This window comes from Belonocnema kinseyi, chromosome 6 (assembly GCF_010883055.1).
Source record: "Belonocnema kinseyi isolate 2016_QV_RU_SX_M_011 chromosome 6, B_treatae_v1, whole genome shotgun sequence".
Classification (NCBI taxonomy): domain Eukaryota; kingdom Metazoa; phylum Arthropoda; class Insecta; order Hymenoptera; family Cynipidae; genus Belonocnema; species Belonocnema kinseyi.
In genome coordinates this window covers 107,230,989-107,241,781 of record NC_046662.1, presented here as the reverse complement: position 1 = coordinate 107,241,781, position 10,793 = coordinate 107,230,989, and the positions used below count along the sequence as shown (strand labels likewise).

General features: G+C 35.5%; 1 protein-coding gene across 1 annotated transcript; it reads left to right on the top strand.

Moving 5' to 3' along the window:
- The first annotated feature begins 9,386 nt into the window (after positions 1–9,386).
- Positions 9,387–10,118, top strand: LOC117175539. Its single transcript, XM_033365247.1, has one exon. The coding sequence runs from the start codon at positions 9,387–9,389 to the stop codon at positions 10,116–10,118; it is 732 nt and encodes a 243-aa protein (XP_033221138.1).
- Positions 10,119–10,793: the final 675 nt, after the last annotated feature.

The following is a 10,793-nucleotide window of genomic DNA, read 5'->3' as shown; positions in this document are numbered from 1 at the left end:
AAAAGGTTCAAAAATTATCAAAATGACAGTGGTTTTTCTGAAAAACTTGAAAATCGATTTTCTCAAAAAACCCACCTTGCAATTTTTCTGGGAACTTGTACTTTGATAATGACGATACCTAATAAGTTTAATGCTTGCTAAATTAGTTTCGTAGTCAGAAGGATTTTTTTGTGTTTTTGAATTTTTTTCGTGATCTATTAAAAATATCTCAAAAGAATAAGAGGCGTTTTTCATAGAACTTTTTGAGACCTGCAAACTTTTATTTATAACATTTTTTCGTTTCGATCATTGTTTCCAAGAAGAAGTCGAAAATGCGTTTGTAACAAAAAAGAATCCTCCTGGCTACAAAAGGTATTAGCAAGCCGGATTTACACCTGCAAAAGCTATTATTTTAAATTGTAACATTCTTTGGTTTGATTATTAACAATCAGAGATTGAAATACGAGAGTGGTTCAAATATGATCGAGACAAATACTCTGACACGCTTATTTCGATCGAAAAAATGTACAGTTTTTATAGGTATTTCCCCTCACAAGTTACGCATTTTGCCCACCTTTCAGGAAGTTTTTTGATGCCAGTATCGAAGAATTCCTTGGGCAACTCGGTCAGCCATGTGCGCACAAACTCCTCTACCTCGTCGTCGGTGTTGGATCTTTGACCTCCGAGGGTTTCTTTCACTGTTTCAAACATGTGATAGTCGCAGGGTGATAAATATGGACTGTAGGGGGGGGGGGGTGTTCGAGTACCTACCACCCCAATTCCGATATTGTATCGAGCGTGAGACGCGCGGTATGAGGGGGCGCGTTATCCTGGAGAATAATCGCACTTCGTGCCGGAATGCTCCTCCGTTTCGAGCGATAAGCGGGTTTCACGTGTGTTTTCAGAAGGTAACAGTAATATGCAGCCGAGTTCAGCCGAAATGTCTCGAACATTCATCCTACGGTCCTCCAAAATCATTTGTTCTACGCGGCGAATGTTGTCTGGTGTCATTCTGGTTCACGGTCGACGATCATGCGGCTCATTCTCGACGGTTTCGCGGCCATCCTTGAATGCTTTGGCCCATTTATACACGGCAGCCCTACTCAGGCACTCACTCCCGAACTGATTTCGCAAACGCAGACAAATTTCTGTGTTTTTAACGCCTTCCCGCACTAAAAAAAACGAATGACAATACGTTGCGCAACGGCGCGGCGGCCGGCACTTGACGTTCACGCATGGTCGTAGCACGCGCGTGAAACATGCGCTCCCGACGAAAACTATGCTACACTGTTTGTAAGGGACCCAGCTATCATATACTCAAGCCACGACCTTCAAAACATACATGCACGCCATCTACAGCGTTTGTCTTGATCACATTTGAACCACCCTCGTAATGTTCAAAATTTGGAATATAACGGATTCTTGAGCAACTTCACAAAGGAAGAACAGGATCAGTAATCCACTTTTGCTTGAATCAGGGCGCCAAAGTTCTCTGGCGATGATGGCTTATTTGGTAATCTTTTATTGTATGGTTTATATGATAACCGTTTTCGTACGATTTTATCAAAATGATCCTGTTCTGAACCCTTCGGTGTGTTTATGCACGATGGGATAAGCAACAGTTTACTCCTTTCTTTCCTCAGCAATAAAGGATTCCATTCGGATCAGACATCATCGTCATTCATTGTCTGCAATTAAGTCAAATATTATTATGAGACTAGAACTAATTTAATATTTCACTATTTGTGATGCAAATTTTCGTTAATGATTTTGGTTAAAAAATGCTCTCTTTGATTAGTAAATTAATCTTTCGGTTTCAAAAAATCTTCTTTTTTAGTCAAAAATTCAACTTGTTGGTTCACAATTATTGAATGTGGTTAATAAATCTTCTTTTTGATCAGTAAATTAATTTTTTGGTTTTAAACATTCTTTTTTTCAGTTGAACATCCAACTTCATAGTTGAGAATTATTGAATTTTGTTAAAAATTCTTTTTTTTGACGAAATTAAAATTTTTTGATGTTATATTCATGTCTACGTTAAAAATGTAACAACTAGGTTTCAAGCTGAACGACTTTCTTAAAAATTAAAAAAATTACCTTTCTTAAAAATTCAACTTTTTTGTTGACAATTCTTGAATTTTATTGAGCATTCATGTTTTTGGTAATAAAATAATCTTTTTGTATAAAAATTTATCTTGAACTGCATCCACTTCTACATGATCCAATTCCTTTCTAAAGCTTCCTGTTACTTGATTGGTGTTAAATAAAAAAAGATAAATTCACATTCAAATATAAAATAATTTCACTTTTATTAAAAGAATAATCTGCAGGCAAAGAGAAAATAATTTTCGGCAAAGAAGTTGATTTTTTAAACAAACTGTTTCACCGAACACTAAAATAAGAATAATTGTCAATAAAAAGTGGAATAATTTTATTTCCATTATAAGATATTAATCTTTTTCAAGCAAAAAGACAAAAAGTTTCGACGAAGAAGTTGAACTTGAGCTAAATGATTCCATTTCATTCATTTTCATTCATTTTTGTTTTAAAAAATTATTCTGCAAGCAACAAAAACAGAATTTTCGATAAAAAAAGTTATATTTTCAACAACTCTGATTAAATCCACGATTAACTAATCATGATTATTTTTTGGTCAATGATTAAATCAGCGTTAACCAGCGATGCGTTCTACCAAGCATTTTTAACCTCTGGTTAGCTAATCGTATACTTTTTTCGTAATAAGGTCTAGTTTCTAAGTCTTTCTGTTATAACGGCGACTCTGATTGGTTCGAACGAAATACGTCATTAACACTCGGCGCCATATCAGCATATGATAAGATTCCCAAAGTTTGAGGTTACGAGTGGTTTCAGTGGCAAGTGTAATACTATAGAAGAAAAGTGGCAATTGTGTTTTTTAATAAAAAGAGCGGAAAAAAGGAAACAAAAGTGGTGAATAATATGGCAGACAAATTAGAAGAGGGGAGTACAAAAAATAATATATTTCTTTGAACAAGCGAGTATTTTTTTAAAATTATCAAGTTTATTTAACCACAAATTGGACGCAATGCAAACATCAACACGAACTTTTTTTAGGACAACTGTTTTTTATATTTTCAGGGAAAAAAGCTAAGACAAAAAAGTAATCATGGAGAAGTACAAAAATATAGTGCAAAAGAACAGACGCTATATGTAGCAAATGTAAACGAAAGAAATGGAACGAAATTTGCAACGAATTTCATGCAAAATATATTTCACCAGAGCACCGCCCTGCAGATAAATTAAAACTATTGTGGGACAACCTGAAGCGAAGTGCTCGCAAACATTTGAGCAGCCTGCGACAGGAAACCTTCAAAACCGGTAAGTATAGAAAAATATAAAGAAAAATACATTTTACTTATTTTATAATTCTGCTAAATTTGATGCTCAGTTTATTAACATTTGAATCTCAACAGGAGGTGATAGCAACCCACGAAAGGAACACTTGCTGTTCCTGCAAGTTAAAGAAATACTTGGAAGCGCAAATGATCCTCTGGACAATCCTTTTGATAACGATGGCCTGGCAGGTAATATGTGTGCAGTGTTTTACTTTGTAGATTGAGGGTTGGTACAGGTCTAAAATTGTGGAAAGGCAGGGGAGTTTCTATAGTCTCCAAATTATTTATCTTTAGCTAAAGTTCAACTTCTTTTTCGAAACTTTTCGTCTTTTTGCTCGAAAAAGATTAATTTATTATAATAGACATAAAATTATTCCACTTTTTATTGACAATTAATCTTATTTTAGTGTTCAGTAGAACAGTTTGTATAAAAAGTCAACTTCTTTGACGAAAATTATTTTCTCTTTGCCTGCAGATTAGTTTCTTTTAATAAAATTGATTTTTTTTTATATTTGACTGAGAATTTATCTTTTTTTATTAAACACTGTAAAATTATTCTTATCATATTTACCCGAGCAATTAAATTTGCCCTCTTATGACTTCTGGATTTAAAGACAGTTTAAATTTTAGCGCTCTGAATTTTTAGTTTTTAGACTTGAATAAAATTATCTCTAGTCTTTCGTTCATGAGATTGACTCATGAAAATACTTATTGCTCGATTTTTAGTTTATCCTCGTCAGGAAGTTAGCACCGAGTATGCACGTCGGTACCGATCCTGGAATGACGATAAACCTGAAACGTAATACCTTATGATTAATAAGCAAAAGGAAAGAAAGTCTATCAATAATCTGGAGTTCCCAATTTACGTTAAATTTTAACTCTGTTTTCTCTACTTTAAGCCCCTTAATATTGAACTAATTATTAATTATAAATTTCCTTGAGATATAATTGTCTCTAAATCCAGTGTCTAGTTAAGCATCTATTAGCTCAGTTCTCATCTTATATAAATTTATTTTTACCAAATTTCATGGGATTTATTTCTTTTCAAATTAACGTTAGGAAAAAGGATCACAGAAGCGAGCACAAATTTATCTTATTATTTTCCTAATTATCCTTTTTTTATTTTTATTTTAGATAACCGAGTAGTATTTTTATGTATCTAAAAACGACCTACATTCTACATTATTTTCCCCTTTTTGAAGAACTGAGGAACTTATTTTAAGTAGAATTTAAAAAATGAAACGTCCTTCTGTGCAAATTTTATGTGCAATATTTGCCCACAGAAGACATTTTCGCTTACCCAACAAATATTAGTTGTTGTGAAAATAGATCTGAGTTTATTGTTTAGATACCCCACATTTTGTTCAGGCGGTCAGAAGAAAAAGCTACCTTTTAAGATGCTTGAGCTTTGAATTAGAAAATTATACGTCTATTTTGGGAATTTCTTCAATTCCTTAGGATCGCAGCTTTCTATATTAAAATTAGTAGAAAAGTTCTATGGATGGTCACCTTCAAATTTTTGACTACTGTCTTTATCCTCTTCGTTTTAAGACCTTATTATATCAGCTCCTATACGGCGACTGATCGCCCATACAATATATGGTCAGAAGAATGTTTGCGTACCATCTATAGAACTTTCCTAACAAAAGAGTCGCTCACATTTCCTTCACTGCCAATAGAATCTTAAACTTTAGAACACACTGGCATCCTTGAGTTCCCAAAAGAATGGGTCGCGCAAGGATGAGCGAGGAACTCTCCAATATAATTTCTAAAATCCGAGATCCCTAGAGTTCAGTCACGTAAGGAAGCACCTTCAAAGTTTTGAATTAATTATATAATTTTTTATATAAGTAATTTCAATAAAAGCACTTTATTTTAATCGCTCCTTAGTTGTTCCTCCTAAACTTAACTCTTTGGTAGCGTGGTAACATTTTGCTTCCGAATGTAGTAAGTGGTAACGAGTAGATTTTAAGGTCCTGCAGAGTCGAGAGCCAAACGGTAATTCACTACGAATGCATGGTATTGACTGCCCGTCTCCACGTAATCCGGCAATCGCGAAAGCTCCTGGTCTCGTCCACTTGTCCATCCCTACTTACCAGTGATTCCTTACGCAACGGCACCTGTTTCGCGTAACGGTTTAAGTAATTTATGTAATATTTTAATCAGGAATTCGAAAATTATTCAAGAGCGTACCTAGTTTCAATTTCCCCCGCAGCTAAGTGAATATTTTTAAAATAAATGAAATTTATATTCTAAACCTTTTCAACACCAATCATGTAACAGGAAGCTTTGGAAAAGAATTGGATCATGTAGAAATGGATGCAGTTCACGGAAATGAAGAAAGCATTGAAATCATCTTTGCAAACGATGCAGAACCCGCCCTTGATTTTATTACCAAAACCATGAATGTTCAATAAAATTCAAGAATTGTCAACCAAAAATATGAATTTTTAAGAAAGTTTTATTTTTTTTTTATTTTTAAGAAAGTGGTTCAACTTTCTTAAGAATTCGTTAAGATTGACATTTCTATCTTGTTTGGTATGAGCTGTATACATTGATAGAATTATGTAACGACTCGACTCGCTATGGTAAGTAAGCCAGAGACCGGGCACGGAATTACATCTCTGTAGCGTGTAACTTACAACGCGTTACTTGTAATTAAAATTAAACTATTTTCTAAAACTAAAGTTAGTCTCATTGACGGGGAGCTTTACAAAAAACTGTTCAGTATGAAACACTGCAATATCATGCACTAATAAATACTATTATTCAATATTCAAATTGAGTGGCATCAGTGAACTTATACCTCATCATATTTCCCATAGTTAATTTTATAGTAAACCTTTATTTCTAGAAATAATTTGAACTGGTGAACATTTGGGGGCTCGTCTGGGATATATGATGGTTTTTTATTTGTGCAGTGATTCACGTGACGCGAAGAACAGTGTTTGAAGGTGAAAAAGGACGTCAATTACTTGTTCAAAAAAGAAAAAAATTTGGATGAAATCGATCCTATCTTAGGGCTACATATGTGTGTACGTACACTTGAATAACACAGGATGATTCTTAATTGGAATGGTTATGCCTTTTCTCTATCTTCCTAAGCAGTTCTCTCTCTACTCATTATCGATCGGCCAGAAGTTAATTTTAACTACACTTAAAGAAAGCCAGCCTTTTTCTTCAAATTTGCGATAACAGTCATTCACAAGTTATCCTCTTCTACCTATCTTTCTTTCTGACCGAGATCCTTGTCAACCTCTTGACAACATTTAGTTCGATGAGAACCAGCTTACGTCAATACATACATGAGGAGCATCCAACTGCGATCTTCAAATCAGAAGTTCAACGGAAGTAAAGCTCAGTCAAAGTCGTACAATTTGTTTCAATTTTTTTTTATTCCCTTCAAAACGTTTTCAGAGTTCGTAGTTTCGTACATATTGTAAAACTTAATTTATTACCATTATTTCTAAAATTCAAAGAAAGCTAAATTTATAGATTCTTGCTAAAATGGACGTATTAAGTACTGAGATGGTCGCGTTGCACGAAGCACTATCTCGCATCAAAATTAATTATAAAAAAACTCGGTTTAGACAAGCGCAACGAAACTACTATTAGAGGTCGCTTGAAGTTAATAGAAGAGAAATGGCAACGTTTAGTAGAGATTGATTTGAAAGCCAGATTGATGTACTCTGCTGAAGAAAAAATGAAAATCGAGTATTTCTCTAAAAACCAATTTTTACAAATTGAGGATGCTTATCTATCTGCTCTTAATTTTTTTTAAAATATGTTACATCCTTCTATTTCAAATCGTACCGATCACGCTGAAACGTCTTCACGAGGAAATACAAGTCATCAAGATTGTTCTGTTCCGAAGCTACCTAAAATAACTTTACCTACCTTTTCTGGGAATTATGTTGAATGGGAAAGTTTTCGAGATCTTTTCGTGGCACTTGTTATTAACAATGATACATTATCTAATGATTCTCATTTGCACTATCTCAAAACGTCGTTAATAGGTAACGCTGATCACATAATAAAACGTGTAACGTTGACAGATGTTAACCTTTCACCAGCATGGGATCTTTTAAAAAAACGTTTTGATAATAAGCGCGCCTTGATTAATGCACATTTGCAAGCAATGGCGTCAATCCTTAATGTCTCGAATGGTTCAATAACTGATTTAAAGGTATTAAGAGATACCACTAATGAGGCCTTGACAGCCTTAATGAATTTGAATAGACCAACAAAACACTGGGATGACGTTATTGTTTTCTGGACAGTGCGAAAATTAGACATGGCTTCTCTAAAAGAATGGGAGACACATTTGGCTGACGAAACCGATTATCCCACTTTCGAAAAATTAAACAATTTCTTGAATATGCGTATTTGCACGCTTGAAGCAATTGAGATGTCGCAATCGGGATCTTCGGATAAGGCAAAATTAAACTAATCTCGATATGTACAAAGCCATACAGCCTCTTCCACTTCTAAATGTTTACTGTGCAAAGAGAACCATTCACTTTTTAGGTGCAAAAAATTCAGATCCTTGCCTACTGATAACAGAAAAGAATTTATCTTTCAAAAGCATGCCTCCGTTAATTGTTTGTCTCCGGGTCGTAGGCCTCATCAATGTGCTAGTAAATATACTTGTGCAAAATGTCACCGTAAGCACAATACTCTTCTACACTTATACAGTATGAACTCGACAACTGACTCGGTTGCTCCCACAACTGACTCGGTTGTTACCAAAAAGGTTGATAATTTGTTGACTCACAACACTAGTAAATTTTAAATCCCGTCTACTTCACAAATGAATAAAAATTCTCAAAATAATAATGAACAACCTGTTGCTATTAGGGGGGAGCATCATGTATTTGAAAATGAACATTCGAGTTGTCATTTAAATAATTATGGGGGTGTTTCACGTTCTACCTTACTAGCCACTGCAGTGATTGAATTAGAGTCCGACAATGGTAGACGAGCAAGTTTTAGAGTTTTAATGGATCAATGATCCAAATGTAGTTTTATAACAGAGAAAGTTTTGAAGATATTACATCCTAATTATCATAAAATCGATACACAAGTATATGGTGTAGGTGGAGAATTAATTGATACTGCTAAAAAATTAGCTCAAGTGTGGTTACGTTCTAAAGAGTCAAAACATAATCCTATCGCATTACAAGCCCTCGTCTTGTTTAATTTAACGTCATACACACCTTCAAAATTTCCTAATCAAACAAATATAAAATACAAGTAATTCTATTATTTGCTAAGACAAAAATAGCACCAATTCTACCGGTCACTATACCTAGGTTGGAGCTATGTGATGCTCAATTACTAGCTAAGACTCTACACTACATTGTAGAGGCCATGGGGTTTCTTAATACCCCACAATATTGTTACACAGATTCGACTGTAGTTCTAGCTTGGTTAAGTAATCATCCCACGACTTGGAAATCTTTCATTTCTAACCGAGTGGCTGAAGTTCAGAAGTTGGTCCCAAGAGCTAAGTGGAGACATGTTCCAACTGTAGATAATCCAGCTGACTGCTCTTCAAGAGGGCTTCTACCTGACCAAATACTAAATCACCCCCTGTGGTCGTGAGGACCACCTTGGTTATCTCGTAATTCTGTAAGTTGGCTCGATAACATACTTCCACTTCCTGAAGGTATAAATTTAGAAAAAACGGGAAAACCTCAAACTCATTTCATGCATCATGTCGCGAGAGAAAATATGCTCCTACAAGAAATGGTCACGGATTCAGCTTCTTGGCCAAAGTTAATACGAGTCACCGCATTTTGTCTACACTGTCTTTTCGCATTTGCTACCGAAATTTGCTCTTTGAACAAACGGGAACCTATTCCGTCCAAATCGCCTTTGAAGGCATTTAATCCATTCTTGGATAAGTCAGGAGTCCTTCATGTGGGAGGTCGCTTACAACAAGCTCCTATCAGCTATGATGAAAGGCACCCTAAAATCTTACCTCTACATCGAATATCTGAATTCATTGCTTGACACGCTCATTTAAGATCAATGCACGGAGGCAATCAGTTGACATTGTATACTTTACGACAAGGATTCTGGATTATCGGAGGTCGGAATCTTGTAAAGAGTATCATTTGTCGATGTGTGAATTGTATTCGCGAACGTGCCGCAGTAGCTGCTTTCAAATTCGTTTCGCTCCAGGTAGAGGTCATAAAACTTACAAAGGGTATGTCGCTCTTTTTGTTCCTGGCTGCTTATCAGCGTTTCGTATCTCGTCGCGGTATGCCTGCTCATCTGTATAGCGATAATGGCACGACCTTCCAGGATGCTGATCGAGAGCTAAGGCAGAATCTAACACAATTAAGGCGAGATTCGGATTTACTTAATAATTTAACAACTGAGGGCATTTTTTGGCATTTTATCCCTCCTGCGGTTCCTAATTTTGGAGGTACATGGGAAGCAGGTGTCAAAAGTTTAAAGCATCATTTACGTAGATGTGTAGGTGCTTACACTCTGACCTTTGAAGAGTTCACGACTACACTCACTAGAATTGAGGCGTGCCTTAACTCTCGTCCTATTGGTCCACATTCCGACGAACCCGATGATTTTTCCTATCTCACACCAGGTCATTTTTTAATAGGAGCTCCTCTTACGAGTCCTCCGGAACCCTCTGTCGAGTTGGTTCCAGAAAATAGATTAACTCGCTGGCAAATTGTACAACGCATAACTGAAATGTTTTGGCGAAGGTGGAACGTGGAATATTTACATTCTTTACAATAACGTTATAAGTGGCAAGATTCTTGTAATAATCTTAAGATCGGTTCAATGGTACTTATTAAACACGATGCTTTCCCTCCATCTAAATGGCAGTTAGGTCGAATTATTAAGACCTATGTGGCCAAAGATGGCTTGATTCGAACAGTTCGAATCAGGACGCCCACTTCAAAGTGCGACCGACCTATATCTAAAGTTTGTCCTTTGCCTCTGTAATCAGTAGGAGTTGCTGAGTGCTCAGACAACCATAGATGAATAATGTTATTAACTTATTAAATATTTAAAAAATGTAAAAGTTGAACTGAAATTGTGTGTTTTTGTTCAAATTTCAGTTTACGGTTGTAGCATAGCGGGCGGCAAATGTTTTATTGTGATCAAACATATTGCACCCGATTTCGCCTTGTTAAAAAAAAAGAAATAGTTATTTTTAAGATTATGCGATCGTTATATTTTCTTGTGCTGTTTAAAAATCACAAAGCGGACGGTAATGTTAAGAACGCGTTAAGATTGACATTTCTATCTTGTTTGGTATGAGCTGTATACATTGATAGAATTATGTAACGACTCGACTCGCTAAGGTCAGTAAGCCAGAGGCGGGCACCGAATTACATCTCAGTAGCGTGTAACTTACAACGCATTACTTGTAATTAAAATTAAACTATTTTCTAAAACTAAAGTTAG

Coding starts and splice junctions, on each gene's coding strand:
- LOC117175539 (XM_033365247.1), top strand. CDS start 9,387: ATGCACGGAGGCAATCAGTTGACATTGTATACTTTACGACAAGGATTC.